Raw genomic sequence first — 16,323 nt, 5'->3', positions numbered from 1 at the left:
ACAATTCAGTGATTGACACGAGCATCGACCTATGTAACTGGGACACAATGACATGCATCAACCAAGTCAGCAAGCCTGGCCACGCGATCCAGTTCGTCGCCTCTGACAAGCATAGTCGCATTTTACAGCAAGCATGATGTTCACGGTTGACTGATATTGTGAGCAACGTCCTCTGACACATTTGGGAACAAAGGCGTGCAATCAACAGACCTTTGCAATTTCGTCACTTCTGAAGATAAGCATAACCCAGGATTCTAGTCGTCAAGGCAACAAGCGTTGTCAACTTGAGCAACAGTTCATGCTGCTGATGCATAATGAGTGAGTGGGTGGGTTGGTTTAACGCCACGATGAACAGTCTCTGTGTCGGGTTGATGTGAGAAAAAGGCCGGAAGTGATGAAGGACTCGGGGATACAGGACAACACATCACAAATGTGACGACCAGGGCCCGCGTTCCTCAAAGCGATCTCAGCACTACGACGATCCTAACCCTATGTTAAAGAATGGGCCTTACGATAGCCTTAGTGCTAAGATCGCTTTGAGGAACGGGGCCCTGATCCTTATTTGTATAACAGGCATGAAACAAATGCAAGCATATTTCAAGATTTTTGTTTTTATTTCTTTTGGAATATCCATATATTTCGGTTGTTCTCAATTGTACACAAACAATGGTAAGGGATTAATGAAGGGGATTAATGAAGGGAAGTAACCTTTATCTTAGCTGGAGTATCTCTTTTAGAAAATTGAGGAGTTCAGTTCAGTCGCTTTTTGTAATAGTCTGAATTTATTTTTGTCTTCTTTTTTTGTACACATTGCATTGGAGGATACAATAGATTATTGTGGTAATCATTTTAAGGTCCATCTTTAAACCCAAACATTTTTCAAATTGACAAAAACAGTGAAAAACTTAATAATAAATTGATAATGAAAAGGAAACTAAGTTATCTACACATGGAGTCTTGTTACGATCTACTCAAAGCTGTAACTGCTGTATAACGGAGGCTTGCATCAAAACTGGACACAAAACAGAAACATGCCATTTATCTTCTCGAAAAAATGTGAAGTTTCTTGCATAGATCAAATTGAGCATCTATGAATATCAACAAGAAAACACTGCAACTTAAAAAAAACTCCAAGTGACTGCCTGGATGATCAGTGTTTGGGTAATGTAATACCTCAACGAGTTGGAAGACCATGCAAGGCCCCAGATATTTACCTCCACTGTGGAACACAACCGCATGCCACGAATAAGGAGCCCACAAAATCTGATGATGTGCCTTGATACCCTAGAAGAAAGCATCATCTCATGGAGGGTCTTCCATTTGGTCCCAGCAGAAAAGGGACACAACTCTGCACAGTGATCTGCAGACATGATCATCTCTTCCCACTTGGAATGGGAAGACTCCCTTTGTGCTTCTTCCAGCATGTGTTCAGTGGTATCTGATCAGGAGTCTTTGCTTTTTCACCAGTGGCAATCTGTGCATCCAACCTTCACAAATGTGCTTGGTACATAAAACTGTTACTTTTGTATTTTTACATTACTGCATCACTTACAATGACAGTAAATGCAAAATATCCCAAAGAAAGGAAAACGACAAAAAACCTTCCTTGACCAACAATGTACAATACAGTTGGATTTTCTCCACATATCATCCCACGGGGCAGAACCGGGATGGGGAGTCAATGTGTGTACGAATGAGTAAGTCTAGTGTTACGGGTCTTTAGCAATATTCCAGCAATAACGAGGCGAATTTTTGGTTGATAAAAATCACTTGACTTAATATTATTCATGAAAGTTGTTCCCAAACTATCCTTGAGCATTGACAAAAGTAGTTAGGGCATGATCAAGTCAATCTCTAACAGATGAGAAATTAACCTTTTTACAAATGACAGTCTGCAGCTGTCAGCTGTGTCACAGAGGGTTGTAAATAATCAATCTGGGCCAGACAAACCAGTGGTTGACAGTGTGAGCATCATCATCGCTGTTCTGGTTCAGTGGCCAACTATTTCACACACTGTAGACACCCAGTGTCATTTATCTCTGCACCAATTCAATACAGTGGACCAATTCTGCCTGTTTGTCAGGTGTAATTGGCAGAATTGTGACTCCATTCATAAAATCTATTCCATGTCAATAAAATCCATACATATATAAAATACAATGAAAACTTTTCTAGGAGTCTTATAATCTTTTTGACAAGATTAGACTTCTGTTGATGAGCATTGGTGAGATTTTTTGGAATGATGTGATAGAATGTTTTTTTTGTTTTTTTTCAGTCTGTTGTTTAACACTACAGTCAGCGCTATTCTCGCTATATGACCAGTGATTGGTATTACAAGCAAAGTCAATCATAAGACACACAATCAACCAAGTCACCAAGCGTCATTTAACTAACTTTTCTAAGCCTGAATCCCCACAAGGGTAAGCTTAAGAATTAAAACCTCACTCTCGCGATCCCTGCTACAAAACTAGGCTTAACACATGCGAAACAGTGATCAAAATTAAACATGGAAATCAAGGTGTTTCTTTTCTCACCCTAAAGAAGATTGAGGAGGTCCTTAGCTTGATGCGTGAATATACCTAGCCGTCGGCAGATAGTTCAGTGCATTAAACACACAAGGAAACCAGGTGAAACAGTACATATTCAATAATCCTGATCAAATTGAAAAATGTTGAACATTTTGCAAATGCAAACAACAGAGTGAAACCTATATTCCCTCTTCAAAATCCTGATGATCTTAGCGCGAAGTATTATAAGCTCATCTTAGACAATTACGAATTTTGAAAGTGAAAACTTATTTAAAAAAATACATATACTCAGCGACAAAAGAAACACGAACACCATACAGGTTGGTTAATACATGAAGAATTACTCATATTCAAGAGATATTAGAGTTATTCGACACATACTGGTTGTGTGAACTGACGCTCATGAACGCATCACATGTGACATCATAGGTCCATGACTGGAGATGCACCACTTGTCTCGTGCATGATTTGTGTGTAAAGTTTGGAAATGAGTGGGTATGGTTTTACGTCGCTTTTAGCCATATTCCAGCAATGTCACATCGGGGGTACACCAGAAATGAGCTTCACACATTGTAACCATGTCGGTAATCGAACCCGGATCTTTGGCATGACGAGCGAACTACTTGGCTACCTGACTGCCCCGTAAAGTTTGAAAATCATGGAAGCATTTCATGACAAGAATAAAGATACTTTGAGGTAACACTTGACTGATTGTTACTTTTGTCATTAACATGTATGAGTGGTACTTCTTTATTTATTTCTATGGTTCACCTTTCTTTTGATGTTGAGTATATCTAAAAAGTCATTGCGCAGGATTATTTAAATCATCTTAAAAAGAATCTCAGATTTGGGTCCTCATAAATATTACAAACCTAAAATCTGCTGCTGGCATTTCATGGTAATTTTTATTGTCATATTCATTCTAATTTACTTTATTTTTATTTTTATCATATTTAAGGTCAGTGGATTCAGTAACTAAGCAAACTGAATGAGTGCATGTACACAAGGCTCCTCTGAACAGGAATATGCAATGAAAAGCACCACATTAACTCTGAAAAAACAAAGGAAGCACAAAACTGGCACCAACAAAGCAAATCTTTGAACATTGAAGCATTGGAAACAGAACTGTGATGATGGTCAATATGAATGAAACTAAGAAGTTTCAACACTTTGTCCACAAGAAACATCCTGGACTACACACTCGCAGACGAGGCCTGAGATGACTCCACACCGCTGGCATCAGACTCAATACCGGAGTCACTGGTCTCAGGGATGGCCTTCTTCACAGCATCGTCTTCCACAGTGCCAAGGTTGTTATTTTCATCTTGCGATATTTTTTCCTCAGGGATCAGGGATTTTAATGTGTCTGCCATTTCTTTGGTTGATTTCAGTGAAGATTCTTTATTTTCTGTCGTTTCTTGTTCTTTTGATGATTCCATCGTATGTTCTTTCTCTTGCAAAGATATTTCTTTCTCAGATTCCTTTGTGTCTTTCGCCTGCATAGATGTTTTAGACTTTTCTTTCTCCTCCGTTGATTCTATGACCTCTTCTTTCTTTTTGGTTGATTCTATCGCTTCTTCTATTTGTGAAGATTCTGTGTGTTCAATATTTTCAATGTCTTTATTTTCATCGCTTTTATGGCTTGGCGAATTTTCACTGGAGTTATCTCCCTTAGCACTGTCTGTAGAAGGACTGACTGTTTTGTTTTTCTTTGGAGAATCTTCTTTCTGAAAGGTGAAATGTCACGATCACAACAAACATACTTCTGTACAGCGTTGAAATAACTTTGCAGAAAAGGTATATTAATATACATTATACTTCTGAATTTCTGCACAATAGCATTTTCCGTAGCAATGTTAAAGATGTTGTTTTGAATCTCTTAAACAAAAGAATACATGAAATAACTTTGCAGGATACCTCAATCAGTTTTAACCGTGAAAACACACTAATTAATGAAGAAGCAGGCTTGTACAATTTGCTTCAGCCATAACATAAATATATTTCAAGCAAAACAGGCTGACATACTTATTCTTAGTCTCATATTATAAAAAATAATCAGTCAAGTGCCCCTGTGTTACTCGCTGAATGTTTAGATATTATATATGTTTTGTATTATACACCAGTTTGCAGGTCCTACCTGAATAACATCCCAGGGTGGAGGTGCCTGATCTTTGCAGCGTCGCAGCGCAAACTTCCAGACTCCGAACCCAGACAATCCTGTGGTGAACCAGAACTTCTCCACTGTGTAGATCCCTGGAGGAGAGTGGGTGAGTGAGTGAGTAGGTTTGGTTGGTTTGTCTCATAATGACCAGTTGGTTTGTTGTTTAACGCCACACTCAGCAATATTCCAGCTATATGACAGCGGTCTGTAAATAATCCAGTCTGGACCAGACAATCCAGTGACTGACATCATGAGCATCAATCCACACAATTGGAATACGATGACATGCATCAACCAAGTAAGCGAGCCTAACCACTCGATCCCATTAGTCGCCTCTTTCAACAAGAGGCTTCTCTTGAGTAATTTCTCATTGCTTGGGAAATATTTTGCGAAAAGGACGTTCTGACTTGACCTGTAATGGTATGTCATCAGACCTTTGATCAGCAGTGGTGAGAACTAAATTCTGATTTCAATGAGATCAATGAAGGAGGAAATCAAAGCTTTGAAGATAGTAACCAGAAGATAGTAACAGCAGAGCAGTACATCGGTAGGATTTCCCAGATACTACTCACCATCGTATCTGTAGCCTTCTTCAGGTGCAAATGGACTATCCAGTTTATAGCCTCTGATGACCCGAACTGGGTTTCCGTTCTCACAACTCCTGGACAGAGCCAAGTTACCATTGGTCAGGGCCTGGTCCTTTGACTGGGGAGCTGTACGGAGATTCTGTGAACAAATGAGACACTTCTCAATCCTAACCTCCAACATCAAGCCAGATTTCGAATCGGAGCAAAGATTCTCTACTTTTCGTTTCAGTATTTTTGTGAAATGTGACCGAAATGTTTGTTTCCAATCAATCTCATTAAAATCAGACCTTAGTTCTCGCTACCTCTAAACAAATATCTGAAGACATCCCATAAGGGGTCACGTCAGACTGACCTTTCATCCGACCAATCAGAGCGTCGCTTACCAGGTCATGAAAGTGACGATAGTTCGGGTTTAACAACTGAATCCATACAATCTAGACCATCTATTTGCCATTCCAGAATGTTCTTTTGTTTAGGTTTCAAATTTGTAATCGAGAGTTTGTCAAAATATGTTGCTAAGCGTAGTGGCCAATTTGAAATTAGTGCCATAAAGCACGAGAAAGCTGCCTTCTGATTGATCATTCCATTGGTCAGTCACAGTTAGTGCAAGGTCGGTCTGACGTGACCTGTAATGGGATTCCTCAGATCTTTGTTTAGCGGGAGTGAGAACTAAGATCTGATTTTAACGAGATTGGTTTCAAATAACATTAACTAGGGAATAAAACCACAAACTGCTTCAATTACCAGTGAACTATATAGTCCTGCTTGTGGCTCTATCTCAAGATTAAAGCAAACATGTTCAGGTCACTGAGCATGCATTGGAAACAATTTGAGATTTATATATATTATAAATAAACCCCTTTAAACTGGAATAAAGACTGATCTCACCATCAACAACTTGTGAATCGGGGACAATATACACACCTTTGGATTTGATGCTGTTCCTTTAAGATCCCTGCCTCCTGAAATAATTCATTTCATAATTTGTAAAAATCCTTCAACTCAGTTTTATATTTGTTTCACAAACAAGTGAACACACATCAACAGGATCAAATTTGTTTTTGTTTGAAGTAGCATAACGTTACAGAACTGTAAATATTAAAATTAACACGAGTGTGAATTAAATGCGAAAAAAGTGAGTGGTCTTCGCTCACATTAATTAACTTCACATTCATGTCTCAAAAGTAACTAACAACAATAAGACGGCCTCTGCACACTTTGGATAGCGGACATACCAACTTGAATATTAACACAAACATGGTTTATTGAGCAGCAGTTGTAACAAGTATATAACAATGTCATTCACAGAATAGGAATTACACAGTGGGCATCAAGTGAGTTATCACTGCTGGGGTCAAGAGTTCTACCCACTCATGTCAAGCTTGTTGACACCTTCTCCGCATACCAATCAGTGAACTGTTGTTGGTTCAGTTATTTTATTGCCTTTGAACTTCCTTAATGCCAGTAAACCGAGCAAACATATAAACTGTGTTGTTTTTAAGAAAGTTTTTATGGAAGTGCTTTTCTCAGTGCTAATAAGCAGTACTATTTGCTGTTTGATTGGATTAAGGTAAGGATATGTATTCCAGATTTACAGTATTTATATCTACAACCCCACTTAATAATTATTTTTTAGGGTTACGACAAGGACCCAATCTTTCATAAATAATCAGAAACAATACATTGCTCAGATATACAACGGCAACATTTATCAAATGGTGAAATTGTACAGAATAACAACAATAAAGTACATTATTTATATTAGATTGTGGGTAACAGTCTCATCCAAATAAGAATGACTGCTTGTTTTTCAACATCACAGTCAGATTTCACTTGCACCAAGTGCATGTTGGCATGAAAACAGTATTGACGTGTTGCTGTAAAAAATCTTGAAGTACCCACAGTTTGATGACATCAAGCCCAAGAAAGCATGACATAATGCTACGTAACACAGGAATTAGTGATGTCATATGGTAAATAAACTTTAAAGGTATTGAGTGTGTACAAAGATGGATTTTGTGTTGACAAGTAAGACAATTTATTTTACATTTATGTGAACATTAATTTCAGGTTGCTTTTGTCATGTTTGTCAACAGCCGACATGTATGATGACATTTGTTTGTTCGTTTGTTGTTGTTGACTGCCACACCCTAGGGACCTATTGTAACCCAGACAGGAGAATGATAAAGAAGGAAGACGTATATGCAGCTGGGGAGTACCTTCTCCAGTGTAGGTGAAACACTCGCCAAGGTCAATATTGTCGTCATATCCCCCGGACAGGGCTACGGAATACGCCCCCTCTTCCCCCCGGTGGATACCTGCAACCGTCGGTCTGGACACACAACGTTAGGATTAGGACAAAGAAACTGCTGATAAACACAACGTTAGGGTTAGGACAAAGAAACTGCTGATAAACACAACGTTAGGGTTAGGACAAAGAAACTGCTGATAAACACAACGTTAGGGTTAGGACAAAGAAACTGCTGATAAACACAACGTTAGGGTTAGGACAAAGAAACTGCTGATAAACACAACGTTAGGGTTAGGACAAAGAAACTGCTGATAAACACAACGTTAGGATTAGGATAAACAAAATACTGATAAACACAACGTTAGGATTAGGACAAAGAAACTGCTGATAAACACAACGTTAGGGTTAGGACAAAGAAACTGCTGATAAACACAACGTTAGGGTTAGGACAAAGAAACTGCTGATAAACACAACGTTAGGATTAGGACAAAGAAACTGCTGATAAACACAACGTTAGGATTAGGACAAAGAAACTGCTGATAAACACAACGTTAGGGTTAGGACAAAGAAACTGCTGATAAACACAACGTTAGGGTTAGGATAAAGAAACTGCTGATAAACACAACGTTAGGATTAGGACAAAGAAACTGCTGATAAACACAACGTTAGGATTAGGACAAAGAAACTGCTGATAAACACAACGTTAGGATTAGGACAAAGAAACTGCTGATAAACACAACGTTAGGGTTAGGACAAAGAAACTGCTGATAAACACAACGTTAGGGTTAGGACAAAGAAACTGCTGATAAACACAACGTTAGGATTAGGACAAAGAAACTGCTGATAAACACAACGTTAGGATTAGGACAAAGAAACTGCTGATAAACACAACGTTAGGATTAGGACAAAGAAACTGCTGATAAACACAACGTTAGGATTAGGACAAAGAAACTGCTGATAAACACAACGTTAGGATTAGGACAAAGAAACTGCTGATAAACACAACGTTAGGATTAGGACAAAGAAACTGCTGATAAACACAACGTTAGGATTAGGACAAAGAAACTGCTGATAAACACAACGTTAGGGTTAGGACAAAGAAACTGCTGATAAACACAACGTTAGGGTTAGGACAAAGAAACTGCTGATAAACACAACGTTAGGATTAGGACAAAGAAACTGCTGATAAACACAACGTTAGGGTTAGGACAAAGAAACTGCTGATAAACACAACGTTAGGGTTAGGACAAAAAAACTGCTGATAAACACAACGTTAGGGTTAGGACAAAGAAACTGCTGATAAACACAACGTTAGGATTAGGATAAAGAAACTGCTGATAAACACAACGTTAGGATTAGGACAAAGAAACTGCTAAAAAACACCACGTTAGGGTTAGGACAAAGAAACTGCTGATAAACACAACGTTAGGGTTAGGACAAAGAAACTGCTGATAAACACAACGTTAGGATTAGGATAAAGAAACTGCTGATAAACACAACGTTAGGATTAGGACAAAGAAACTGCTGATAAACACAACGTTAGGGTTAGGACAAAGAAACTGCTGATAAACACAACGTTAGGATTAGGATAAAGAAACTGCTGATAAACACAACGTTAGGGTTAGGATAAAGAAAATACTGATAAACACAACGTTAGGATTAGGACAAAGAAACTGCTGATAAACACAACGTTAGGGTTAGGACAAAGAAACTGCTGATAAACACAACGTTAGGATTAGGACAAAGAAACTGCTGATAAACACAACATTAGGGTTAGGACAAAGAAACTGCTGATAAACACAACGTTAGGATTAGGATAAAGAAACTGCTGATAAACACAACGTTAGGGTTAGGATAAAGAAAATACTGATAAACACAACGTTAGGATTAGGACAAAGAAACTGCTGATAAACACAACGTTAGGATTAGGATAAAGAAACTGCTGATAAACACAATGTTAAACAAAATACTGATGACCTTGATGATGATCAAAGGACGGTGAACATTAATGACAATATGATTACAACAACGGTTGCAATGAAATTACAAATGCAAGGAATGTAATCATGATATAGACAATATTGACATGGTTAAAAGAATGTCAATCTCATTAAAATCAGATCTTAGTTCTTGCTATCGCTAAAACAAAGATCTGAGGACATCCCGTTACCGGTCACGTCAGAAGGACCTTTCATCTGACCAATCAAAGCTTTGCTTACCAGATCATAAAAGTGACAGTCGGAATGTGTTTTCTCTCATGCAACCTCAAAACGTTAACGTTATTCCGAAAGACAGTTACGGGCCGTACAACCGATTCAGTCAAAATTATTGTCTGTCTCTTGCTTCCGTGGGATAAACATTTGAACAGTGGCGGCTTTGCACAGAACGTGGATAGCACTGCCATACAATCTCAACCATATATTAGACATTCCAGAATGTTCGTTTGTTCAGTTTTCAAAATATAAATCGAGAACTGTGTCAACATATTTTTCAAGCATGGTCTGAAATGAAAGTCGCCAGGTTGAAACGAGTGCTGTAAAACTCGCGAAAGCTGCTTTCTAATTGGTTGATGTCGACTTCTTGTTAGTCGTCTCAGTGGTCGGTCAAAGCTGCAAAAGGTCGTTCTGACGTGACCCATAGTGGGATGTCCTCAGATCTTTGTTTAGCGACAGCGAGAACTTAGGTCAGATTTTAATGAGGTTGAGAGGGTTGTAACAAATTCACAATAATGACAACAGGATCTTTCACTGTAACTTACAGGAAATTAATAACAATGTATACATGACCTTTATAATTTAATGTGTGTGATAATCTTGGTAAGTGCAGGGTGAGAATTTTTTACTGGCCAATGGTTTTTATTTCATGCAAGTAATACTATTTTTTTCAATTTTTCAAAAACATGAAAAAAAGAAAGGTTGATTCCGCCCACACACACCTGTGGATGCCGTCTCTACTGCAGTCAATCCTGTAGTTCCAGACAGTGCCGATTTCCACACCTACAGCAGCCAGAAAGGAATAAACGCATAAAAACAAAATCTCTCCTTTCACAACACAAAAATAACAAAGAAACAAATAGTTACCATGGTTAAGGATGTATTTGGTGTGATAAACCAGACATAGCTGATTGTGTTACAAATAAAGAAGGTCTGGCCCTTGGCTTCAATCATGTTGAAACACTGCAACAAATAGAGTGGAATCTAAGGCTGGCCATATTTGTTTCTGTGTTTCCCATCACCTGACAGTCCAGTATATTCATTCCAAAACGAAATGATAAAGTTTTTGCCTCGATTTGATAAAAAGACTTCTACCATTGCACACTCATTAAAAGCTCAGGTTTGGCTTGATCTTTCTTCAGCTATGTTTATTACAACAGTCAGGTTAGTTTGAAGTTAATGTTGGACCTTACTGAAATACTATTGGACAATATGAAACATGTCAGACCTTTGCATTTTTCAGGGTAAATGTCAGATGACTTATGCCAAGTCGCCTCTACCACCTTCTTACCTGGCACAGCCCCATAGAACTTGGGTCTGTTCGCAGGGATTCTCTTGGGCTTGTACTCGTCATCTTCTTCCTCTACACTTCTCCATTCTTCCTCCGTGCCCACCGGCTTAAATACAAAAATGAAGGGATAGAAAAGAGACACACTTCGTTTATCCCCAAGTCAAAATTGTTGGTGTCCACATGCTCTAAACACGATTACTAATTACAGACTGAAGCTGGAAGTGTGCCCTCAATCAAAAAACTCCCTGAATGATGACTCCTGGAGAATGTTTCCCACCAAATATGGTTGATATCTATCTCTTAGTCCCAGAAGAAGTTGATTAAAGAAATATAGCCATATTACCCCTATTTGGGCCTGCCTCTCAGCCCCCCCCCCCCCCCCCCCCCATTTGTTTAATTTTGAATCCCCACCACCTAGGGATGCATCCAGTCAAATTTTGTTAATTTCTAATTAGTTGTTCAGAAGAAGTCGTTTGAAAATATTTTTAAGGTACGGACGACGAAACGCACCATTATGGCATAAGCTCACTTTGGTCCAGCTGACCCGGTGAGCTAAAACACACACACATAAAAAGATAAAAGATTTTAACCAAATGAATTTAAGTACACCATTTTAGGCCTACATTTGACAAAAATCAACAAAAGGCTGGTTTGTAACTCGCAGTCTGATTGGGTCCGTAGCAAATCAACTTGGCCAATGAAAATCAAGGACCATGTCCAGGGGTTAGAGTACATTTACGAAAATGCAAGCCCAGGAGATATATCGGATGTAGGGCTGGGACGAGTCCAAATTTACTACCCAGGTACCCACACCCCTATTACCCTACCCTACCCGGGGACCCACTGTAGGTCTCAAGAGATACAAAATGTCTGATTTCGGATTTTTTTTACCACAGCACTTGTAAAACGTATTTAGATACATGTTTTAAACGATCTGGTCATGCATACTCTGGAGTTGACTTAAGTTATATCTTTATTCAACCATATGAAAAGTCAGAAGGAATGGGTGCATAGTCAGAACCATAGAGTTCTAGATAAGTTTTGTCATTGAACAATATATCATGTAACTAACCACGGGTCCGGGTAGTCCTGTGGGTACCCGGGTCCTACTCAGTACCCACCCAACCCGGGTACCCGTCCCAGCCCTAATGGGATGTGTATTTAGCAGGATGATAGTGGATGAGAACAAACACACAAGAACATGGTAATTACAAATTGGTCTACCTTGCCCTGGATTCGAGCCGACTTCCTCCTTGTGCCATGTATAGAGCCACAATTTGATAAGTCCTCTTCAACCACAATTTTCTTTCTTGGTTTGTTGTCAATGGGAGCCTTCCGTTTGATTCCTTTCTTGACAACACGCCCAAGTGGCTTAAACTGAAATTGAAGGCAAACTCTGCAAATCGTAGTCCTTGACGTTATCTTTGGCTGCTTAAGGCAAGTTATACTACAGACATATCATGATTAGAATCCTCGATCATATCTCCTTTCTATGACACATAGTGCAGATAATTAGTAAACCATGTGAGTACAGTACTGGTCATTATCGACCTGTGAAGATCCAGGGTAGAATAGGTCTTCAGCAACCCATGCTTGCCGTAAAAGGCAACTATGCTTGACGTAAGAGGCGACCAACGATAGGGGTGACTACTGGTCTGGAAATACTATTGCAATAACTATTGATATTTAAAGAAACTGTTGCGATAACTATTGATATTGCAAGCAACTATTGCCATAAATATCGATAGTATTCAGTGTATCATTTTTGATGGATTTTCTTGAATTTTAACCTTTCAATGTGATAACCATAAAACTTCCAAACACTTGAAGTTTGTCACAAACTCCATTTGACTGGTTTCTAAGCATCAAGGGCAGAGTTAACTCTTATCCTCACTCGGATGCGTTCGCGGGCGTGTTTCGGTGACTCAATCTCATGATATGGTAAATATAATAGAAACTATCGATATTCCTAACTGAAATCGATACTATTGATTGGAAATTGATTTAACAATATATTTATTGACTTAAAGTGCTTACCAACAACAATATATCAATATTTCAATTTATCATGAAACCCCTAACTAACAGAGATCAGGTGGTCATTGTATCCCAATTGTGTGGATCGATGCTCATGATATCAATCGCTGGATTGACTGGTCCAGACTCGATTTTTTACAGACTGCCGTCATATAGCTTGAATATTGCCGAGTGTGGCATTAAATAACAAACCAACTGGTCATTATCAGAATGCACTTTGAGAGGTAAGACCTGTTTTAGTACAACATAGATCTTGACTTTGTTTGAAGCAAAGGCTACAATCAAGCCACGAAATTCCATCTAGTTTAGCATCGGTGGAAATCCAACTTTTGATGTCAGTTAACTCCCTTGCCTCAGGAGGATGTCATTTTCTTTAACAATTCTGGCTAAATTGCTGTATAAGATTCTTTCAAAAGACTTCTAACCTTGCAGCTGTCCATGTGCTGCCCCAACTGTCAAATAAGTTCACAACAGTACATGTGACAACCGCATCACACTTTATTATTCTCAAGTTACAGCTGATTTTTTAAAAATGAATGAGCCTGACTAATTTTTTAAGAAAATTACCTTGCAATATATAGTTGCATATATGCGTTTCTAAATTGTGTCATGTAGTTTAACTTAGATAAAATGTGCAAGTTGTTCATATTGTCCTCTAGCAGTTTAAAGATGCATACCGACCCATGAAGATCCAGGGTAGAATAGGTCTTCAGCAACCCATGCTTGCCGTAAAAGGCAACTATGCTTGTCGTAAAAGGCGACTAACGGGATCGGGTGGTCAGGCTCGCCGACTTGGTTGATGCATGTCATCGATCCCAATTGTGTGGATCGATGTACATGATGTTAATCACTGGATTGTCAGGTCCAGACTCGATTACTTACAGACCGCCGTCATATAGCTGGAATATTGCTGAGTGCGGCGTTAAACAAAAAACAAACAAACAAATAAAGATGCATCCCAGTGCCTCATGGCCATACTATTGGCACATTTAAATAAATGTTGATCTGCCACTGTCAGTGACGTCTTGATCAACTGTTCGGAAATCTAAAATATACTCTAATTATTACAACAGACGCCGGCCAGTGTGCGAAGCTTCCGACACTCCGACAACACAGAAGCAGCCCCTGTCGGAAATGGCGAGGTGGGGGGTCGAAAAGTCAACAATCACGTGACGCCGACCACCCTCCCGACAAGCCGAGCGTCTTCTGTGATTTTGTTGCATGCGACTTTTTAGACGACGAAACAACAAGATTGTGAAAAGGACGTTAATTCACTAATACGGCATTTGAAAATTTGTTTTAAAACTAGTTGAACATCATTTCAATACATGCAATCTACCCAAAGGAGGAGTTTGCAGCACCCTCGAGTGAGCGATCAAGAAAGTTCTCCATGAATTGTTAAAAGATAAACACTGATCGAGTGTATTTGTCAACTTACCGGATTGACAAGACCTAATTCTGCCAAAATACGCCGGTTATCTGCTAAATTCTTTTGCCTCAACTGCTCGTAGCTTGACATTATGGCGAATCTCTCTCGCGTCAACAACCACTCAAATGTTTACCACGCTGGAGTATTTCCCGCGGTTGCAATCACGTGACTGTCACATGACCAGTCACATGGGACACATCCGGTCTCCCCTTTCATTTGCTCAGCTTTCACAGCCCGGTTCGAAGAAGGAAGCACTTATACATATTGACCTCTTCTCGACAACGCTATAAAATGGTTCACATCGTTGCGTATATCGCAATATATAGATATAGATAGATAGATAGATATAAATTTAGGATTTATAGTATATTGTGAAAATAAAAGGATGTCTGTGTAAATTCGTATCCCTGGAATAAAGGGGTATTAATGTAAATGTATGTACAACTTTGCTAGAAATAAAAACTTTCGTACCCCAATGCTGTTAGCAATGAAATATGAAATATTAACTTAGATTTGGATCGAAACAACTTATGATGTAAACGCATAGGGGCGGTAACAACACATAGGGCATCTGTTGACCGATGTTAATCTTTCAAAATATATGCTGTTAAATCACATACCGTATTCGACGTAATAAGCGCCCAGGGCGCTCTCAATATTAGAAATAGGGGGCTCCTATTAGAATTTTATTTTGGTGAAAAATACAGAGTTGAAAGATCGTAAAATTCCTGGTTTATGCTGACAGCCTGAAATGTTTATATACGACAGATGTATTTTTCCAGAATGTAATTGCCCATAAGGGTGTATGTTACACACGAGTGCGTATTATACAAGAATTAATAAGTCTTGTGTACATTGATCAATCGGAAGGGGTGCTAATTGGGATGGTTCACTAGCCAATATATTAGCAAATATCGCCGTGGGCGCTAATAATAGAACGGGGTGCTTATTACGTCGAATACGGTAACTGTTTTTTTCAAAATAGGGAAATTCATGCGTGAATTTCGCTGCAAGTCCTGTGATTTAAAACATGTTGTTTGTTTGTTGTTAAACGTCGCTTGTATCAATATGACCTCACCTGTAAGGGCGGGCGGTAAAAGAAAACAAAAAGGGGGAAAGGTTCCTTATTTGCACATTTTGCAGAATACCTGTTCAAGGCTTCAACGACTTAAACATATGTCTCGTCGACTTTGGAGACGAACCCGAAAACCGAAATGTAAACTCATTGTGGAAAAGGACATTTAATAAATAAGAAACCAACACCAAAAAGACACTGTAATAAAAAGCATTACCACTGACCTATTTCAAGTCATACAAGTAACACACAGGGCGAATAAATCACAGAATGTATCTTCTGACATGCAGTCTCGGGCTAAATGAAGCCGCATACTACATTGCAAATTTACGAACAAGGGAAAATCTTTATACACAGGTTTAGATCTAGATAGTTTCAAAAATATGTTTTTTTATTTATTAAATTAGATGGACAGATCGATGAACCTGTTCCTGGGACATAACGTGCGCGTCACAAAGTTTTTGTCATGGTCAAAGGGAGTCAATTCAATACATTTTGTTCAAACGAGAAAGATTTGCGGTCAAAGGGAAGTAATTCAGCGTGTCATTACATTGTGTTCCTGTCAGCGTTAACGTGTGGCGCGTACGAACAGTGGAACTAGTTAGTATACGCGGTAGTTCCTTTGTACCTTCCTTCATACAAGCCCCTTTCAGGATCGACATGCAGTGTACAAAGATGTATTTGGTTCAAATGGTGTGGCCGCGTTACATCAGTTTTCCAACTACATGAGGCGCAAGGTGATTTGAATTTG

The 16,323-nt window shown here is 38.9% G+C and overlaps 1 protein-coding gene across 1 annotated transcript; it reads right to left on the bottom strand.

Moving 5' to 3' along the window:
- Positions 1-595: 595 nt before the first annotated feature.
- On the bottom strand, positions 596-14,675 carry LOC124115472 (UHRF1-like protein). The gene is made up of 9 exons (XM_046476479.2): positions 14,507-14,675; positions 12,256-12,408; positions 11,032-11,137; positions 10,463-10,523; positions 7,496-7,608; positions 6,201-6,238; positions 5,262-5,415; positions 4,666-4,781; positions 596-4,255 (listed from the first exon to the last, which is right to left on the bottom strand). Exons 1-9 carry the CDS (start codon positions 14,585-14,587, stop codon positions 3,722-3,724), a joined length of 1,356 nt encoding a protein of 451 aa, XP_046332435.1. The 5' UTR covers positions 14,588-14,675; the 3' UTR covers positions 596-3,721.
- Positions 14,676-16,323: the final 1,648 nt, after the last annotated feature.

This window comes from Haliotis rufescens, unplaced genomic scaffold (genome assembly GCF_023055435.1).
Source record: "Haliotis rufescens isolate VD_foot unplaced genomic scaffold, xgHalRufe1.0.p SCAF_13, whole genome shotgun sequence".
NCBI classification, from domain to species: Eukaryota; Metazoa; Mollusca; class Gastropoda; order Lepetellida; family Haliotidae; genus Haliotis; species Haliotis rufescens.
The sequence above is the reverse complement of the archived record's forward strand: the minus strand, read 5'-3'. Positions and strand labels throughout refer to the sequence as shown.

Coding starts and splice junctions, on each gene's coding strand:
- LOC124115472 (XM_046476479.2), bottom strand. CDS start 14,587: ATGTCAAGCTACGAGCAGTTGAGGCAAAAGAATTTAGCAGATAACCGG. Junction 7,609..10,462: donor AGTAGAGACGGCATCCACAG/GTGTGTGTGGGC, acceptor TTGTGTGTCCAG/ACCGACGGTTGCAGGTATCC. Junction 4,256..4,665: donor CACCCTGGGATGTTATTCAG/GTAGGACCTGCA, acceptor TTCACCTTTCAG/AAAGAAGATTCTCCAAAGAA.